We start from the raw sequence: 21,680 nt of genomic DNA on the forward strand, positions 1-21,680 counted from the left end.
CAATTCCATTCCATGTTATATTTTGTCAAACTGTTGTATTCTGGGCTAGAGCTAATTTAATAACAATCGTTTTTCAACTTAACTAAAGTAATAGAAAAAATTTCTTGATATAAATTTTTTAATATCTTTAATATTGTATATTTGAAAAAATTAACCATCTGTTATTGTTTGTAGTAACAAACATTGGATAGATATAATCAAAGAATTGGAAAATCAACATCAGAAAATCAGTATCAAATTTTAAAATTGAGTTTAACTTCTTTAGGATTTTATCTAGAACTGCTCTTCTGATTTTGATTAAACTCTTCATTCATATCAAAGTAAAGTTAAGCCGCCTTTAATATCAATATTTTTTTAAATATAATTTTTTCTAAATCTTGAGACTGGTATTTATTTATTAAATAAATCAAATAGTATCCTTGTTTAGTCTCAACACTTTTTTACCAGCCCTCCTGGTCTCAGTCTAGGTCAGCTTCTTCTTCTTCCATTGGCTTGTTGATATCGGGTGGTCAAGCCCTTCCCATCATGAAATACATATATATACACAACCTCCCTGAAGGAAGAACAATTCTTCCATAGAACAGAGGAAGTCTGACTCGGTGAGGGCTAAAATTCTAGTCTTTCTCAACAGTGTCTGGTGCAGGAGATATATATTCTTCTATTGAAAATTCACTATGAGCAACTTCCTAAGCTGCAACCTCCTATTGTGTAGTGAATTTTAAATAGAAAACCTCAGAATTTTTTCAAATTGAACATTCAATAATATAAATGGTATTTGGTCCGGGTGCGGTCAAATAAAACTCAATTAGTAAATTGGTGTACTATTTTTATTTGAGCCAACGTTTCGCCCCACTTTGCAGGACTCAAAAAGATATAAACACTTAACATAAGTACAAAAAAAAAAATTAGTGAAAAATAACAAAGGTATACAATGAAACTTTAAATTTAATAAGAAAAATTAAAGGTTATAAACAATAAATGAAAACGGTGATAGTAACAGATAAAGAGAAGAAATATCTTTATCTGTTACTATTACCGTTTTCATTTATTGTTTATAACCTTTAATTTTTCTTACTAAATTTAACGTTTCATTGTATACCTTTGTTATTTTCCACTAATTTTTTTTTGGACTAATGTCAAGCGTTTGTACCTCTTTTAGCCCTGACGAAACCCTGCAACATGGGGCAAAATGGCTCAAATAAAAATAGTACACCAATTTACTATTTGAGTTTAATTTGACCGCACCCGGACCAAATACCATTTATTGATACACACAGTCAATCAGCAATCTTCCAGTATTTAATAATATAACTTTCATTTTTATGTCTTCATATTTCTATGTACCATATCGGTTTGCTTTGTAAATTTTAAAACAGAGTCACGTTGTTACATATATACTTTTAATCAAGCTCTCCTGGTCTCAGTAATTAGAATTTCTCCTATCCCTTCAGTTTCAAATTATTGAGAGTTGAAAATAATTGATTTTCTTTCAATTTACACTTTATTTTCTTCTAGATTCTACAAATGTAATATAAAATATCACTTGCAATGAAAAATTTAACAGTACAAGGAAAATTAATGGGAAAGGAGATCTGGACAAAATTAAAAGATTAAGAATTGTATTTAAATTAAAAATTTAATTCAGAAATACTAGTAAAATGGTAATTTTCAAATAAAAAATATGTATAATTAACATTTAAATAATACATTTGTTAAAAAAAAAAGAATAATAATCACAAAATTATTCTATATTATATAAATATAATTACTTGCGATAACAAATATATTTTTTTAGTCGTGATTTATAAAACATTTTCGGGATACAACTTAATTCGAATAATAATAAAAAATATAGAACAGAGAAACTTTATTAAACTGCTCATAAAACAAAAGAAAAAGACTAATAGTGGTACAAAATTTAAAAACAAAATTATGATTCCAATTTGACAAATTAAATCTATTTTATTTTTTTTTCCAAAATCGTTCTAAATTATACCTGTAAGTAGTAATGATATTGTTATGCAGGCGATGGAATAGTTTTTAGATCAGATTCAAATAATCAGACACAGGTTTCGCACTCCCTGATATGTAGATACAATTGGTACAAATATTTTATAAAATATATTTGATCAAAGCATGTTTTTGAGACAAAAAAAAGCAGTATCCTACTCTGTTTTTTAAAAGTATAATATTGAAAGAAATTATAATATTATGAAAGGCTTCAGTTTTTTCAGCAAATGAGAGTTTCGATGATATAATCATTGTCACAGGATTATTTTCGCTTCAAGCGTTATATTGAATTGTCAAAAGGTATATTGTTATCATTCTCTCAAGAAGAAACAAATTCTCTCCAAGTTAAACAGAAATCATCGGTATCTAATCTATAAGTTTATTATATTTTTAAACCAAGTTCATCAGAGAAAGAATTTTTTTTAAAAATAAACTTCATAAAAAAAAAAAAAATAATTTTTACGAATGGTATATCTAGTTTTAGAAAAACATTTAATACACAAGAAAAGAAAACGGATCCTAGATTTATCTCTCTTGATATTGCTATTGTGCCAGTTATTGAAATAACTAAAAGTTTTTTAAAAAATAATTTCTATTGAAATGTGTACAACTTAATTATTATTTTATCTCTTTTGAAGAAATAAAAATGTTATAAAAAACATATCAAAAAATTGTAAATTGAAGTTAATATAACTGTTTTTCGATAAGCTTCTAATTTTCTGAAATCAATAACGAAAAAATTCACAATTTGTCTAATATGTCAAAATATGTGCGAGACCTGTATCCAAGATTATAATTAATAGAAATGAATATAAAATTAAAAATCCTGAAGACCACTTGTTATGCCTTTGATTGTTTAAATTTTTTAATTTTAATTTTTAACCTCTATATTAATAGATGTATATAATATATATTTTAAATTTTAAATGTGAACTACATATATATATATATTGCAATTTATTTACATCAGTATCAAGTGGGCACTTTCCACTATGGCAAGTCCCGGATTTTAATGTTTGTAACATTATTATGGCATATATCTGTCTTATTTACATTATTTACAATATATTTATATAAAAATAAGTCTATATGAAAACAATATCAATTGCTATCTAGCGTTATAAAATTTGGTCATTACTAGAACTATTTACAATTGTACAAGTAATGGAGGTATATGGTCCTTAATGTATGAAGGTTTTTTCATATTTTCTTATCATGTTCAAAGAGAAATAATGTAATAATGTTCTGTTAAATATATCTTTGGTAAACTTCATGACTTACATAAATAATTTATAACGGACAAATATTAATTATTAAATAATACTTATAAATGAAATAATTAACAAAAATATATAAAACAATAACCTCGTAACTTCCTTCTAATTTTAAATAAACATAATTAGAAGTGTATGTTAAAAACCCGATACCTTCCAAAAGGTAAGCGTATTGTCGGGATGGCACCATAAAAACGTATTTGAGATGAAATTAAACAAATCAAAACATACGTGTAATATTTACATTTTCTAATCGTAGAAAACACATTCTATTCTTCAATATACAATAAAAATTAAGAATGTCTCCACTTCTCTCATTTAGACCGGAATCTTCTCTGTAAAAATAAAATATACATATTAAAGTTATAAAAAAATAAAATTTAAAAACATTTAATGGTCTAATGAACATATAATTAAAAAAAACTTTGTAACATAAAATAAGGATTTTGTCGAGTGACTATATGCAGGTCAGTAACAGAATCAATATGTATGCATAGGAAGTAGCGCAGAGGGGAGGAGAGAGAAAGAGAGAAAGAGAGAGAGCTGTGCATAATTAAGTACAAATCATGCCCCTTATCTTTATTTAGAAAAATTATCTACTTATTATAAAATATCAATATTTCCTATATTTAGAACCTCCCTAAATTTGGAAAATATATGAAATATATTTACTCCTATACCTCCCTTAACTGAGAAAATATCAACTTGAAACACATTTTTAAATATTCAATTATTTTTCGAGTCCTTGGTACATTATTTTCAATTAATGTGGTAAGTTCTAAGGTTTAAAAAAAAATTAATTTTTCTAAATTTCAATTTTTAAATTCCACAAATTTGGGATTAGAAAAAGATTGGGAGAGCATAAATATATTGTGCATCTAAGATGAGTTTGCCTGTAAGGAAGGGAACTAGTGCACTCCACCCTAGCACTCCTCTTCAACCTGGAACAAACCAAGAGGCTGTCCGAAACCAACCCGTTTGGGATTGGATATGTACTTGGAATGTTCCCCCCCCCTAATCTCTGACTTCTAAGTTACGAATACGAGGTTACTCGTTTCTTTAGGTTATTCTTTATCTTTAACTGAGACTATTTCTAATTAAGTCTTGTTTTACTTTGTAGGCAAATATTTCGACAACTCTGTTCTGACTAGCTTTTTAAGAACGCAATTTCTTACAAAAATTTATTTTTCAGATTTGATAATCATTGTGTTCAGAAAAAAACTGCTTCTTTTTAAGTTTAAATTTGTTGTAAAACAGCTGGTGCAACATTAATTTTAATGTTTCAAAATGCAGTATATTGAAACCAAGATTTCAGCAGCATCTGTAAGCAAGTGACAACAAATGCAGATGAGGAAAAAATGGGATTTTATTAAAAATCATGTTTGAAAACAGGTCGGGCATGTAAAGCGGAAGAACAATGATACGCCTGCAATCTGAGGAAGAATATTTTCAAGCTATTTCAACAATTTTTTATGTTTAGAGTAACTGAAAATTGATAAGATAATGTTTTTTTTGTTCCTGAGTTATCTTTTAGCATAAAATTACCAAGAAAGAACTATATCGGTGACCTTACTTCAGAGTGTTGCTAAGTACATTTCTACTAGCTTTACAAAAAATAAAATTAAAGATATGCTCTTTCAGGAAAATTAATTTGTAATTTTCCTAAACAAGAGAACCTTAAATTGTATTTTTCATAAAATTAGTGGAAGTGTACTTAGCACCACTGTGAAGTGTGCCAATGGTATTATCATCGATAATAAGATTAAATTTTACTTCATATCTTAAAAAACTAAACCCTTTCATTTTTTCCACTGGACCTTTCAAATGGTACAATCAAAGCTATTTATTACTTCATGGAATTTATTATTTTTAGTGTTATCATTTAGAAATATGATCAATAGCTGAATAAATGAACAGATTTTTCAAGAACTGCAGACAGTTACATTAAAAATAGAACTAATGATTTACCAATATATATATTTTCAATTTCCAATACATTATCTCCTTATAATTAATTAAACTATAAATTAATCAAAAATTAGATTAATTATTTTTTATTTATGATTGTTTGAGAGTGGTTTAGTTTATTATAAATGAATACAATTTTGATCCTTCTTTTTCTCTCAACTTTTTATTCTTTATAATTCTCCAACGTTTCAGCCCCCAGGCCAGGTTTTTAAGTTGTAAATATAAATGAAAGAAGGGAAAGTGGTTTGTAAAGTAAGTTTTAAATCTAGGATATCAAATTTAATAAAATAAGTTATATGTGACAAGGGCAATTAGCCTGCAATGTTTTTGGGTTTTTTAAAAAAAGAAATGACATCAGAATTGAAGGTTGTATCCTTGAAAATGGCCTGAGGGCCGAAACGTTGGAGAATTATAAAGAATAACAAGTTGAGAGAAAAAGAAGGATCAAAATTGTGTTCATTTATAATAAATTAATCAAAAACTTAATTTGAAAGATACCAATTCACTAAGCACACCTGTTACTTCTTCACAAAGAGGTCTCCGTTACAGGAGGCAAACTAGACTCTGACGGGGGGGTCCCAGAAGGTGCTGTCGATGACGGAGGGGACTCGCCGTCTAGGAAGAAGAGGAGTGAGTCTGTCAGCGGCGGCTCCCCGCCTGACGAAGATGGGTCGAAATCTCCCGGCTGGCTGGAAAAGCTCAAGTCTGCTGGGCTTGTCGTCAGGACTGACCTTGAGAATAGGTAATCTCGGAACGGAGATGTCAGGGACTCTTGGCTCCCGTTGCTTCCTTCCATCTCCTATGGAATGACATATGTGCTAAAAGAATTTAATGTATATTTTTGCTACTACACATTAAAAATGCTAATGTCTATAAAATCATATACTGAAACAACATGTAGTTTTTGTATCAACACTTTGTATGGTTTTTATTCATTGGTAAAAGCAGAACTATTACTTGAGCAAACCAAATGCTAGCCGATGTTTCTCTGTATAACTGGGAATGTCAAAAAGTTATATCCTACCCCTTCTGAGGGTAATAAGGTCCTATTCCAAAAATTAAAGTTGATTTGATAAAATTTCCAACATTGTTTCCTCAATATTATTTCCACAAATCGATTTTTGAACTATCCTATAAAGGACAGTATTGCAATCATTTAAAATTTTTTAAACGATTGCAATACTGGAACGTTGGCTCAATAAAAATAGTATAATAATTTACTATTTGAGTTTTTTTGACCGCACCCGAACCATATTCCATTCATTAAAATTTTTTAGTTTGAGTTAATATAAATTTTAAGCCCAAATAAAAACGTTCTGAATACAAATAACACAGTATCGCAAAATGGTGGATGTGTATATAAACAGCCTAGCTCAAAAATGAACAGTTGTACGAAACTGAAATGATCTATTTAAGGTATATATTTAGTCTGCGATATTACAGCAACTTTTTTTTATTAATGAACTCACCAAAAATGTCAATTTATATCATCGGTTTTTCACTTGTTTCCATTTTCTCACAAATTGCTCAAATGATTTTGAATAAACTTTGTAAATTAAATGTTATTTAATATCAGCTGGGTCTTATTCTCATTGAAAAGTAAGATGGTATTTGAAAAAATTAAACATTTCTCATTATTGATTGTAAGAAATAAAGGATAAAAATAAAATATGTAAGAATTAGATAATTAATTAAATAAGAAAAAAGAATTAGACATATAAAGTACTGTTGGAAAAAGCCAGAGATTTTAGAAGTATTTATAAATAACAAATAAAATTGTAAAAGGCATTCGATATTGAAAAAAAAAAAAAATGCATGAATAAAAAGTTTGATTGAAACAAATTTGACAAGGACACCGATGGACAAATGTACAGTATAGTTTTTCTGTTCTACGTCTGGTAAATACTTTCACGTTTCCATGGGTCTGTCCAAGACTTGATTTCTAGAAGTATAGAGGTACAAGAATGGCCAACCTTCCAAATTATTGGTAAAAAAAATATATGATAATAATGATTTTTATGACCTGTAAACATTCTTATTAAGTGAAGTATAATTAAATGAAAGTTTTTAAACTTTGTATTTTTTTTTTCGTAGAGTAACATTTCCTAAAAAGCTCCGCCAGCCTAAATCAAGACCTGGCTATGTCAAGAGTGTTTTACTTTCACTTAATCCTTATTATCCACTTATCTATATTTAAATATAGCAAGGGAGAGTTTGCTATAATGAACTTGAAAAAAATAAATCTTTATCGCTACAACCCATGAAGGCTAATGAAGGCTTTCTAAGAAAGTAGTGTTACTAGACCAACGGTTTGGTACCCACTTTATGAGCCTCGGTGAACCCCGGAGGGCTCCCGAACCCACAGGGCTAACTCAAAGGCCAGAGTGAAACAGATAATAATTATCTACCACAGCCGGATTCGAACCCAGGTCCTTGGAGTTTGTATTCAACTCAAATATACCTGAGCTACCCATTCCCACATAATGAATTAGAAAAAAAAAATGTTGTTTTTAACAGTCAAGGATTAATTTCAACTTAAAAGTAGGATAATACATGCAACATAAAAAAATGTTATAGAAAAACAAATTACAGTAAAACTAACAAAAAAACATATCAGATTTCAAGTATCTGATTTGGTAATTTTATAAATTATAGTTTCTATGAAGTTAGTTAACACAACTCTGGTACTTCATATCATCCACTTGGCTGTAGGGAGGAGCATTTGAACTGATTTATATTGAACACCCCGTATACAAATTGAGAGATAAATTCTAAATACCATCTTCTGATTCTGTTCCTGCCACGACAGATCCTCCTTGGCATTCCAGCCGTTGGCTCCCAACTGACAGAGATTGGAACCAGAGAGCGCAACTACCGGCTTCCTGCTCCGAGGAGTTATCATGGCCTCCTATAGGAGAAAAAGAAGACAAATTAAAAATTTAAATTTAATATCATAAAGTAAAATTATAAGAGGTTTCAAGAAATACTTTCTAACTACAATAAGGCTTGCACTAACTAACGATTTTAAATTGGAAAGAGAAGTAAAAAAAATCTAAGATAAATGAACAAGGATCAGAAGAATATAAAACAAAAAAGGCCCAAGGTATAGATAAATACTAGAATACATTCTACAAAATTTCAACATTTTAGAACCGAAGATAAAAATCATTGTGTACACAAAAATTTACATTATTCGTAAAAACGATATGACTCTCATTTCATTAATTTAGCATTAATATTTCCATATTTCCTGTGACCAATTCATCGAAGAGATACTCTCAAGAATTCCTAAAACATACTTTTATCCTACAAAATACAATTGGTCTGTCAGATGAAAAAACAAATTGTGTTTATTTATTCTATAAACACAAGAATCGTAAATCATTCAAAAATATAGGAATAGAAAAAAATTGTTATAGGCATACCATTTTAATTGGACAAAAATTAAATTTGAAATATTTGAAACTTCTGAAAATGAAATTTTATAAATATTGATAATTAACAAAAATACAATTGCATTTTCAGTTATTTTATTATATTAATCATTCATGAAATTATGTTTTACAATATTATTCGTATTATCAGTAAATGTTTTGTTATCATTGGCTTGTGATGGCTAAAATATAAACATTCGATTTAATGATTTCAATAGGTCTTGTGAACACTGAGTCATCAATTGTTGTAGCACCTCTTGTAGCACTTTCTAATGGCGAGTTTATCATTCTTAAAAGTAATTGATCTTAAAGGAAATGTATTAATTGTTAAAATTAAGTTTTCTTTAAAAATAAAAATTCTTTTACCAAAATTTACTTTAGCAAATATGAAAGTGTTTAGGACGGGAACATCACTAGACAAACAATAATTGTGTTTACCCTACAACAATAAAATATATTACTATAATTATTTATGCCAATAATGTGATTTTCGGCGATATCTTTTTCACGTTCCAAGACTCCAACTTGGTGTAGCATCAAGATACAACTTTGAATTATAGATCATTACAAAGAGGATGGTATACTGAGTACTCCCTCACTCGCAGTAAGCAACTCCAGTTATATTTTTCAAAATATTTTAATTAAAATCTACCAAAACTCTCTATCATTCCATTTTGGCACTATTTTATCCACTTTTTTTGCATCAAAATACAATATTTAATTTAGCTGAAATAAGCTATAAGCGTTCCCTCTTACAGCTTAAGGGAGAAGATATTAGTTTCAGAATAATAATAAGTACTGAAGAAAGGAATATGGTCCGGGTGCGGCCAAAAAAACTCAAATAGTATATTTCTACTATTTGAGTTTTTTTTTTTACCGCACCCGGACCATATTCCTTTCATCTTTACACACGGTCAATCAATAATCTTCCAATAATAAGTACTATTAGAATAAAACAACCATTTCCTAAGGCAATGCCAGGACATTTTTTTGTATATTGTAATAGGAGAATAGCAGACTCAATCGACTCGATACTGGTACTGGTATATGGTGGGGGGAACAAGTCCAGCAAGTGGGCCTAGTGGTCCTTTTTGCCAACCCCTATTTGCTTCCTATTTGCCAACCCCTATTCCTTTTTGCGGCTACCTAGGTTGCCGCCGCGTACTAACTAAGGTGGGAGTGTCAAGATTCATTCTTCAGGACTGCCAAAAAATGAATGTTTAACTGCCTCAGGTGGGAATCGAACCGAGCACACTGGGACCTGGGCCCCAACCCGCACGGCCGTCACATCCCGGCTAGATACAGCAGAGATTGTTCTTCTACTGTAATCCTCTCTTCTCCCAACCACTTCTATTTCATCCATCCTGTCACTAAATCAATTCACTCCTGTAAATTTTTTTTTAACTACAGGGTACCACTCTATTCTAACATCATGGTGGGCGTCAAGTTTTCATTTCGTAGGACCACCGGAGAAATAACAGTCAACACCCCAGACTGGTTTCAAACTGCAGTTCACAGGTTGCAAAGACCTACACCTTAACTACCTAAGCTATAGACTGTAGCTTTTTCCCATCTATACCCATCATATTTCCTTTCCTCAGTTCCAGGGATTAAATGCACTAAAAGACATTGATTTTATCAATTCTCACTATCCCCCACTAATATCAAACCAACACAACCATGGGGCATAGAAAAAAAAATTAAAAATGAATCTTAAATAATAACATCTTGATAATAATAATATATAATAGGATAATTGTAAGATGGCAATGAAGAAAACAAATACAATATACCATAGAGATAACATGCTTATACGTTGAGCTGTATACTTAAACAGCTCTTCTAGAAGTAAGACTACAATAGGTGAAGATAATAAGATAAAGCAAGCTCCGATAGTGCGTCCAAGCCATGGCTCCTCCACCTCCATCCAGACCAATCCTTACCTGCATTGCCTTAGGCATTCTCTGCGCTGACATAGTGATAGGGGACATGTCGTCGTGAACGGGGGTCAGTGGGGAGGGAGTGGTAAAGACACCTGCAGGATGGGGGGTGCTCGCTCCCCGAGGGCTAGCTAATTGTGGGCTGCGCCACTCGTCTCCTTTACCTGGCGCAGGTTCTTCTCGCGCCATTTTCGGGGGTGACTCTTCACTCTCCTCCGATTCTCCATCAGTGGTCGGCATTCTTTTGAATCCACTTACGCTGCTGATTTTTTCATTGTTTTCAAACTTCACTCTCAGATTATATCTCCTAACTGGTGTTTTCTTATCTAGCGGGCTCTATAACAAGAAACAATAGCATGTATATTTTTTTAATTCATAGGCAACTTAGCTATAAATACATAAATTTATTTCACAAATATTTATTAAGATATCACACTTCTAAGTGCAATATAATTTTATCTATTATACTATGTGGATCATTCCCAATAAAAAGGGCATTTTTGAGTTCAAGTTTTCAGAAATGTAAAAGTATCATAATCTAGCATAACGAAATTGGAAATGCTCTCTTGAATCGATTGCTGGATAATTTTTGAGTTGTTTTAATTGATATTTAATGTCCATGTAAACAATTTTCTTCATTAAGAAAATAAAAACAAAAGCAACTGAAAAGAACCATGATACGACACCAGTATTTTGCGCTCAAGTTGTTTCTAAACATTTACGGGATATCACTGAGTAATTTCAGCCATGAAACTTGAAAAAATGTTGAGCAGTTTACTCAGAAAATTTTAAAATATCTACGAATAGACAGACTGAAAAAAGGACTTTACTTAGGGCTACCACTTACTTGCGTAAATGTTGCAGTGCTGGAAACTGGTCCAAGAGCCCAAGAGGAGAAAAAAGTTATTTCACCGCAATTTTTTATTACTTTAATGAAAACTACATACTATTACTAGTGAAAATTGAGTGAGGAGAACATAAAATGGCAGCTGTTTCAAAATGTCAACAAAAAAAAATTAATTTTTCATTCAGAGCTCCAAATATAAATAAATTCAAATAGTCAACAGAACATCATTTAAGGTAGTAAAATATGAGCTCTAGTAAGACCTGTTTACATTCGATAGCTTCTGAGATAGTTTTTAAAAAAGCAACATTTCATGAAACATATACTAAAAAATATATATGTATATATAGTTGACCGTAAAAATTGATATATAAGAAGATGGTCAGGGTTGCGGTCAAAAGAGAAATAAAAATAGTTTACAACGTACAAAAGTTGTAAACTATTTTTATTTCTCTTTTGACCGAAACCCTGACCATCTTCTTGTATATACTAAAAAATCATCAGTTAATGAATTTATTGTGAGAAATCTATATCTCTGGAACCATGAGAGGTACAGATGTCTATTAGTACTCAAATCAAGGCTAGTTTAATGTACTATAAAGCAGTTTATGATGTTCATCTTCGCAGTAGTAGTTTTTATGATATTTTCCAAACAAATTCACAAAATGTTAGTTTCTAGCTGTTTGGACAAAATTTTTGATTTATGAAAAACTATATCTCAGGAGCCACCGGATACATGGTCTTCTAATCAAATTAAAGATAGTTTAATGTACCATAAAGTAGTTTATAACGTTTATCTTTACAGGATTAGCAGTTTTTATGATATTTGTACATGAAAAAGAATTTTGCTCATGAAATTTTGTTCGAACAGTAAGAAATCAATTTATGTTAGCAAATATAATGAACAATACTACTCTTACGAAGATAAGTGTCATAAACTACTTTATAGCACATTAAACTAGCTTTAATTTAAGTATTAATAGACATCTGTACGTCTCATGGTTGCTGAAATGTATATTGCCCACAATAAATTCTCAAAATACTGATTTTTTAGTACATTGTTTAGAAAATGTTGCTTTAAAAAAAACGATATCTCAGAAACTATTGAATCTAAACAGCTCTGTTAGGTTATTCTACACGTAATTTTATTTATATATTTTACGTAATTAGGAAAGCAAAAGCAGTTAAATGCAGCTCTGACCATGAAAATTAAAAAAAAAAAAGGGACAGAACCAAGATGTAATGCTCTGGACACTTCAAAATTTTGTGATATATCACCTCTAAAACCGAGGATCATAATTTCTCAATAAACAGAAGTCTTCTAATCTACGATACAGGAACTGGTGTTGTAATTTTTGTACAGAAGTGACCTACAAAATCTTCAAGTCAGGAAAATAGTGTGTGGGCAGGACAGGAGCACGACATCGGATTCAACAAATTTTATATACAAAAAAAATTATTTCACTGCTTGAAAAAAAAAAAATGGAAGACCACAAACGGTCTCGACATCATCTCTGCACCTCCTGTGAGATTGAACCATTGATAGAATTTCATAGTTATAATATAATTAATACTTAACAAAAAGTTATATTATAATAAAAATTAATTATTTTATTTAAGAGAATCTTACATTAAGAACTTCATCTCCTGCGCATCCGGCAGCACGCAGCTGCTGGTATTCCAAATATCCTCTAGCTTTGGCATTTTTACAGAATATATGTTTCTGAAACAAATTGTCACTCTTATAAAGAAATAATTAAATTTCTAAAAAAGAATAGAAAATAATATTACCATGGCCTGAAATAAAAAAAATAATTACCTTGATGCTGTTTCCTATACTCTTTGTTCGCGGTGTTCCCTGCCCATTTTCTTTATTGAACTGTTTGATCAACCTCTTTTTCTTATTTGACTCTGGAAGGCTTTGTATATGGGCATACAACTGAGCGAGTGCAGTCTCCGTTGGGTTGACAACATTTTCCTGAGCTGACCTTTCACGGTCGCAAAATGTAAATACAGTGTTTGCAGCTGTACTTTCACTTATGCTTCTTTCAAGCTGAAAATGATCAAACAAATGTTTATTTGACTATCCTTAAAGATTTTTGTTATTTTTAGATACTTTATATAAGAATAAATAAAAAGTGATATTACGTGGGGATCTAGATCCAAAATTGAGGTATAATAAATCGATAATATTTTCATAATAGAAACTCCAACTAAAAATAATACATAAATAGATATTATCTCACCAAATGATTAGGAGTCAGTCTGCGTCGATCCCAATAAGCCTTTATATCAGTGGCAAGGGTCTGTGGCACATCGAAAATCTCATTTGCTTGGTTGATAATAAATACAACAATGCAGGATAGATTCTGTGCTGTCATATGGAAAGCTTCTGGGGATAACTGAAAAATAATTGAAAAAAAATAATCATAAAATAGTAATAAATTTTTTAAAAAACATGAAAAAAAAAATTTAAATGTTTAATCTTACTTTTCTAGGACATAATAGATGTGGTGTAAACAGGGTTGCCAGATTTTGAGCAGACATTCTATTGTTTTCTGCATTGCTCGCAGTCAAATGAAGTATGTGCACAATACGTTTAAGCACCATCCGATTCTCAATCGGTAAAAGAAGTAACAACAGCTGCAAAGCTTTTAGAATTCTACATCTCGTCCCTTTTTCATTTTGGCAAAGCTCTAAGCAAGGAAAAAAATAATTAGCAATCAAAACTACAGTACCAATTTTCTCGAATCTAGACCACACTTTACTTCTTTTTAATTTGGGATATGCCAGCTGAAGAGCATAGATTTGAATTTGTTTTTCAGTATGTAATATTTTTTTTCTCCCTGTGTGCCAGGGTGGCATTGGTTTATTCCATACAGCCAAAAATTAATTACCTATATTCTGTTTCTTATTGTTACTATTTATTAAGTTAAATATATATGATTTACTATAATGTTACTAAAGAACCTTCATGCTTTTAGTTTTCCTTAAGTACAATATGTTACATACAATTGAAATTTAAAAAAGCAAGAGGAAACATGAATATTTTTCTCCAGAATTAAACAGGGAAAAGAAATTAATACAGCAAAACTTCTATATAACAGACACCTATGTGGCAGACAATTTTATCCACTATACAAATATGTTCGTTAAGATGTAAATACCAAAATAACACAAAAAATTAATTAAGATGTGATATTTTTAAGTCTGAAAATACCGACAACACAATTTTAATTGTAGTCTTTTTTGATTTTATCCATACTACTAAACTTCTTGGTAAATTAAAATATTTTATAAAGCACACTACTTTACATATTTTATTTTCACAATAAAAGGAAGGACTTTTCACTAAGTTACCAAATGTAAAACAAAATCTTCTAATGTGATAAAAATTCAATACTTTATTTACTTGTTTGTTACTTAAAATTTTATCATTCATAATATTTTTGGATTCAAGATAATAAATAATCTTCAATATAACGATATTAGAAAACAAAAAGGGTGTGTCAATCAACAATAGTAAACTTCCTGGTCTATTTATACAGTTTTCAAGGCTACAGAGGTCCTGTTTATATAAGCTTATGATGAAACAACAAAAACAATAAACAATAATTCTCGAAATTTAAGGGTCAAGATAACCAGAAAGATAAAAAATTAAATAAAAAAATATATATATAAGTATCTCAGGGAACAGATAGAGGTTTATTAAAAAAAAAAAAAAAAAAAAAAAAAAAATGAATTGTGAATTAGTTAGTGTACTAAAAAAATTAATCGGAAGAATCTATATTTCAGAATGCAAATGAAAACTTACATAAAATGAAGAATTAAAGGAAATAACAAGTGATTAAATTTTGAAGACTTTTTAAGAAAAATATGGAAAATTAAAAAAAAAAACATAAGATGAGTAAGTATTCAAATTAATTAAACTAAATACAATTACAATTAGATTTAAGAAAAAATATAAGATTTAAAACAAATTTAATTCAATTAAAAAAAAAAAGAATAAAGGCCTTTAATTTGGACAGAGATTGAATTGATCGAGTAAGATATTAAGTTAGCTGAATGCATTTTACACTTGAAATGATTTGTTAACAAAATCTAATTTAGTAATTGGCCACAGTCCACTATTAAAGCAAAATGGATATCAAAGTTACTCCTTAGATCTGTTGTGAACGCCGGCAGTACAGTAATAGAGAAGGTAGTTCTTAAGTCTGTTTTACTGTGAATGTAAGTATAGATGTCATACATAATGGCACCAATATTTGTATGGTTTCAAGTACAAACGTCTTCCCTTATATTACTACTTACTATAAAACACATTCTTTGCCACTTAAAAAACTGAAGTCAATTGTAGAAGTTGATAAATTTAAAAAAAATTCTGAATAGATTATTATTAAATTAATAATATTTACATCACTCCTCAAATTTAATCTTACAAATAAATTACTTGTAGGAAGACTGTTCTGGTGGTAGTCAAGAAATATACACAGACAGCAGACAAACTATTTATTAATAACCAATAAATAGTTATTAAATTTAATAAAATCAAAAAATAGATAATTTGGTAACTAATAAAAAATAGTATATCTGCTATTTGGGTACCTTTCTAGAACGCCACCTGAATCATCTTCCTACAATTATTAACAGTCAACTGAAAATGTTCCAATAAATAAATAACAGTTAATTATACAGGGGCAGCATAATTTGAATTTTCCACTTGAAATAAAAACATTAACATATTTTCAATTATGTCGACCAATTCCCTTCATATATTAAAATCAATGATTTAAATGTTACCTTAATGATATGTGTAAATAATAGTGTTTCCTCAATTATATGATTTGACATCTTCTGTGTTACAACTTGGGCAGCAAAAGAAGAGCAATACAAGTTACTTATCTTTACTAGTCCACGTGAGTAGGTTAAAATTTATTTAGAACCATCACATAAGTAATATAAACTAATGAAAATTGTTTAATATACGTACTATTTAACAGGACATTCTAGTAAAATATTAACATCAGCTTTTTCATCTGATAGTATAAACAATCTCTTTATATTTAAGACATATAAGTTAACTATTATATGCAAAAACTTGAGAAACCCTGATACATAAGCTGTCTATAAACTTGCCTGCAATTTGACAGTATGCAGGATAGTAAACTTCAGTTAGCAATGGTTCTGGAAGTTCGGCGAGGAAAGCTTTCAAAACAGATGCGACGTCATGTACTGAATATTTGCTATCTTTAAGCTTAGGCAATATTCCTCGCTGTAGGAGGCCTTTCAATTCTTGTTGCCTTGTCAGTTTCCCACTTCTTCTGAATATACCTTCCTCACATATGTCTAAAAAAGAGTTTCCATGAAAAAATAGCCAATAAATGTAAAAAAAAAAAAATTCTAGACAGTAAAAAAACACTCACTTTCTTCAGCTGATAAATAATCGACAAGATAATTTATCTGTTTGACAATATCAGTCTTAAGGGGGACATTATCTACAGTATTATCTTTTTCTGGACCACGAATTTTTTTTGTGAATGGAGCTAAACCCCATTTTAGAGGACGAAATTTGTTTTTTTCTGGAAGACCTGCAATCCTATACATACCAAAATTTTTTTAAAATAACCAAATTCACTAAATTTATAAAATAAATGTCAATCACTTACTCTTCCATGGTGAGATCCAAAAAAAATGATAGGTGCATTCTGACCAGGGTTTGAAATTGTTCAGGATCTTCATGTCTCAATTTTTTCGCTAACGCTTTTGATTCTCTAGAACTTAAACTAGTATCACAAGACATTTCTAACTTATAATAAATATTATCTGAGCGATTATTTAAACAAAATACGATATATTTGTTTCGTTCTTGGAAACTTCTACCGAAGAAAACATAACTTTTACTCTATTCGCGTTCTTACGAATCCGGCTAAAGATATTGTGCATCTTAATTGTTTTTTCAACAGAAAATGTTAATAAAAATGTCATATTAGTCAAAAATTATTGTAACACCACACAATTAACACAGGCCTGTCCATAATAACACCCAACCGCCATTTCTCAATTCAAAAATTTCAAGTTAACGTTCATATCAAGTTGTCATTTGTAATTTACTACAATATTTAATTTTTCGGTAATTATAAAAAATTAATATCAGAGAAAATTTCATAAATTAATTTTATGCATTAAAGCTAAATCCTACTTAAAAATAAAAGAAATACAGTTAACTGATGGAACAATATTATTTATCAAAGTACCAGAGAAAGGTAAAGGGCAAGTAGCTCTGTACAAGAAGTACTCTTGAACATCAGATTTTTATTCTGGCACAACATAATGGGGCCAATTAATATTTTCAATCTTAAAAACGTTAAAGACGTAAGTTTAAATGGTTTTCGTTAATTTAATTAACACGTGTTGCGTGTTCTTTTGAGATGTCAGTTTATTTACATAGTTTTAGCTGCCCTTTCATTGTTATATTCTATATGGTTGACTAATTGTTCTCAGTTGGTTGATGATTTCATCAGTTAATGTTTTGTTTTTTTCATATATATATTGTCTTTTATGTAAATAGTTCATAATTAAAGTTAACTGTTTTCATAATCTTTTGTTTTGTTTTTTTCAGATTATGACAATTTTAAGTGCCTATTCTTAGTTTGTTAAGTTAGTCTCAGTATCACCATAAGTTCACTGGCTTATTTTCTTCAGTTATCTTTAAGTTTAAAACATAATAGATATGACTTCGGGACCAGATCGTTCAATTACTGGAGGGATTTCTCTTCCTAAGTGGATGAAAACAAGAATATCTGACAGGTTAGTTTATGGCATGCGGAAACTTCAATCCACTACAAATTTTATTGTTATTTGAATTTTATTTGCATTATTGATTATTTTCTCAAAGAAAAAGTATATTTCATTGCATTATATATTCAAGTATATTTCATATTCAGTGATAGATATGATGTATTAAATACTGTAAAGTTTTAAAATTACATTGATGATTGCTGTTTATTGATTCTTATTATTTAATTGCAGGGCATTCGATTTTGAAGGAAATGCATTTTCTCCTCCAACAGGTGATGATGGATTTTTCCTAATTAGATATAAGAAAGTAATTCCAGAAGAACCAACTCAGCCCAAGATAATATCAGCACCAAAGTACACTCCAGTTAACAATACAGTCGAAAAAAAGGCACCTGTGGACATCACTAAACATACGACCCCTTGTCAAGATTTCATTCCCAATGCCAAAAAAAGTAAGTAATATTTAATGTGATTGTATGAGTATTATGTGGTTAAAGATTTTTTTGTACAGTAATTTTTATATTTTATTAAATATCCATTATATTGTTCTCTAACGTGATTTCAGCATTTTATCTTCATTTTCTGAACTATGTAAAATAATGGTTTATTAATAGCTCTGATGTCAGGAAAACATCTTATTTACTGGCAATAAAATGTCCAAGTCATTAAAAAACCCAGTATTGCCTTATTGAAGAAGTTTCATAACCATTTAAAATTTAAAGTAGACTATCTAAAGCTTCAATTCTCTTATTTATGTATTTCTAACTTTAAATATTTACAAAATTAATATTTTAACTTTTTAATCAATGAATTTATTAAAAATTTGAGCAAGTAACGTGATATTGTAAGTTTTCTATTTATAAACAAACTTTTGTAATTTAAATTAGAGGAGGGGGTATTATGCACAAAATGCAAATGTTTTATATAGCTAGTTGGTTTTAATTGAATAAGTTTGTTTGGATTAAATTTTTTATAATAAATGTGGGAAAGTAAGTGTCAAAATGGATAACTTGCCTTTTGTTATAAGTCCACATTTTTCATAAGTTTTAAATATAATATGGTTCGATAGTATGATAAAAACAAAAACATCTTGGCCACAGAGATCTTTTATTACTGCAACTAACCCCCACAGTTGGTTAAATTTAGCACAAAGGTTTTCTATCTATGCTCAGATATAATCCTCCTTTCTTGTGAACACCTGTGTTGTTCTCTTAGCAAGTTGTCTGGAGGTATTTATCTCATTTCTTTATTATGAGCATCACCATCTTTATAGAAAGTTAGTTATTTTCTTTATTTTTCATTGGTGAATAATAATTTACTTTGTTAACTAATTAGTGAATTGTAAATTACAATGTTGTGATAATTTGTCAAAGTCAAAAACATTAAGTATTTTCTACTAAAAATGTTTAATTTATTCTATTAAAAGAGTATTATGGGATGTTTTTTTTTTAGTATAAGAAAAATTCAAAAGTCTGCCATCTTTTAAATGAGTGACATTCAGAGCATTTCCTCTTCTTTTTTTTTTTTAATTTGTTTTCTGATCAGGTTTTGAGGTGGGTTGCCCTTGGCTACGTATAGGATAACCCCAAGGTCAGCTTCCGATTGGTCCATTTGCCTCCTGCCTCATGGCACTCAGTCAGTTGGTGTCTTTCCTTCCAGGCTTTTGTTGTGTAATGAATTTATGTTTTGATCTTTACAAATGGGGCACTTTTCGCCTTTATTGCAAACTCTTCCTTGGAAATTATTACGTAAGCATTGTGAATATTTTAGTAGCGTTAAATAATGATTTTGATTTTTTTTTTAACAAAATTCCATTCTGTTTTAATTTATTTATACTCTTGATGAATGATGTTTTTTAAGATAGGCATTATTTATGATTTTATAACTAAATCCACAGTTAAAGATTAAAAGTAAAATTATTTTCTTTTAAATTATGTTTTTTTTTTTTAGCAAGGATTTAATTTGAAAATTATTTTTCTTCGGTAATGAGGTTTATGAAATCATTAATTCAATATTCTCATCGCTTTATAATTGATATTACTAGTTATAGGGTCATGGGAAATAAAAATTATTTAAATCATTTTTATTAATTGCTGACTATAGAAATCTTGTTTCCTATCAAAGTAGAAGTTCTTTTGTTTCAAATTGTATTTCCTTATGATAGCTTCTATTTTTTTTTTTTTTTTTTTTTAACTTATAAATAAACATTACTAATAATTTTATTATTTATCAGGGATAATATAATTCTCAAAATTAAAGGTAGGTTTTCTTTTAATTATTATTGATTTTGAATTTAATGTCATCAATTTACATTTATATAGGAATTAATTATTGCTTCCGTAAAATAATTTTCATTTTTGGACCAAAATTTAATCTCTGTTTACTACAATTATGAATATAAGCATGGCTAAATCCCATTTTAGAGTGTGTTTTTTAGATAAATATATATTTTAAATTAAGAATTTAAGCGACATTTATAATGTTTTTTAAATATATTTCATAAATTAAAAGACATTTAATTAATATGTAGTCTTAAAGATAAGATTTACTGTTGATGACAATTAATATACATGGCAACTCAATTCTTTTTTCCCTTATTACCAAAGTAGTCTTTATGCATAGAAATACTATTTTATTTTTTTATTCTTTATTACGAATTATAAAACCATTAATTTTGTCATTGGTATTTCTATGTTTCCTGCGGTCAAATCGGTTTTTAATGTCTTGTTCTAAAATTTGATTTTAATCAGTCTACACACATTACATTGTCATTTTCATGTTTTAATTTCCCTTTTAAAACTAGTAAAGTACTGACTTTTTTTTGTTTTATATAAAGTTGAAAAACAATTTTTTTTTCTTTTCTTTTCTCTGTTAATTTCGATCTGCTGTTTATTGTTGTCCGTGCTAAGTAATATAAAACCAGTTAATTATGGAGTCTTGTGTTGTGATAATCGGCTCTAAAATATGGTTTCTATTAAAATTTCTTTTCTCAGATTCTATGAGCAAAACTAGAACTCTATTTTATTTAATGAATATTATACATTTTTTTCAGTTAACATTTTAATAATAGAAGTAATTGCTTTAAAATTTATCAAGGTTTATATTCGAAACATAAATTTATTAAGACAAAAAGCAACAGTTAAAACATTAAAGATAGTTGTTTTTTTATTATGTTTTTTTCATTTGAAGCATCTAATTGAAAAAAAACCTCTGATTTTAAATAAGCTATGTTTTTAAGTTTTATTTTTTCTTATGTTTAACTTGAATTTTTCAATTTTAGTAGTGATTAAAGTTCAATCAATTATAAACAATTATTTTAATTATATTATTTCAAGTTCTTGAGACAAGGTAATTATTTATTAAATAAATCAAAACTTGTATCCTTTTTTGTCTCAACACTTTTTATTTTTCA

The 21,680-nt window shown here is 29.0% G+C and overlaps 2 protein-coding genes across 5 annotated transcripts in view; one reads left to right on the plus strand and one right to left on the minus strand.

Annotated features, from left to right (window-relative positions):
• Positions 1–3,512: 3,512 nt before the first annotated feature.
• On the minus strand, positions 3,513–19,381 carry RhoGAP54D (Rho GTPase activating protein at 54D). 2 transcript variants are annotated; one of them, XM_014416673.3, is made up of 12 exons: positions 19,283–19,381; positions 17,137–17,253; positions 16,894–17,066; positions 16,607–16,816; positions 13,961–14,166; positions 13,717–13,872; positions 13,290–13,523; positions 13,101–13,211; positions 10,791–10,962; positions 8,032–8,160; positions 5,768–6,051; positions 3,513–3,619 (listed from the first exon to the last, which is right to left on the minus strand). In XM_014416673.3, the coding sequence occupies exons 1-11, from the start codon at positions 19,300–19,302 to the stop codon at positions 5,810–5,812; spliced, it is 1,770 nt and encodes a 589-aa protein (XP_014272159.1). In that variant the 5' UTR covers positions 19,303–19,381; the 3' UTR covers positions 3,513–3,619; positions 5,768–5,809. The 2 variants fall into 2 exon arrangements, with proteins under 2 accessions (XP_014272159.1, XP_024216423.1); XM_024360655.2 differs by having other exon boundaries at positions 13,101–13,193; positions 19,283–19,378.
• The window catches only part of LOC106678258 (uncharacterized), an 18,112-nt gene continuing 11,667 nt past the window's right edge, over positions 15,236–21,680 (plus strand). For 2 of the 3 annotated variants that reach the window (XM_067053457.1, XM_014416676.3), the window contains exons 1-3: positions 17,705–17,842; positions 18,090–18,277; positions 18,500–18,720. In XM_067053457.1, coding sequence (XP_066909558.1) covers positions 18,201–18,277; positions 18,500–18,720 — 298 coding nt within the window. In that variant the 5' untranslated portion in view covers positions 17,705–17,842; positions 18,090–18,200. Of the gene's footprint in view, positions 15,378–17,704; positions 17,843–18,089; positions 18,278–18,499; positions 18,721–21,680 lie in introns of those variants that run through there. The other variant, XM_067053458.1, reaches the window with a different exon arrangement.

Source organism: Halyomorpha halys, unplaced genomic scaffold (assembly GCF_000696795.3).
Source record: "Halyomorpha halys isolate HHAL.00 unplaced genomic scaffold, Hhal_1.1 Scaffold131.1, whole genome shotgun sequence".
Lineage (NCBI taxonomy): Eukaryota > Metazoa > Arthropoda > Insecta > Hemiptera > Pentatomidae > Halyomorpha > Halyomorpha halys.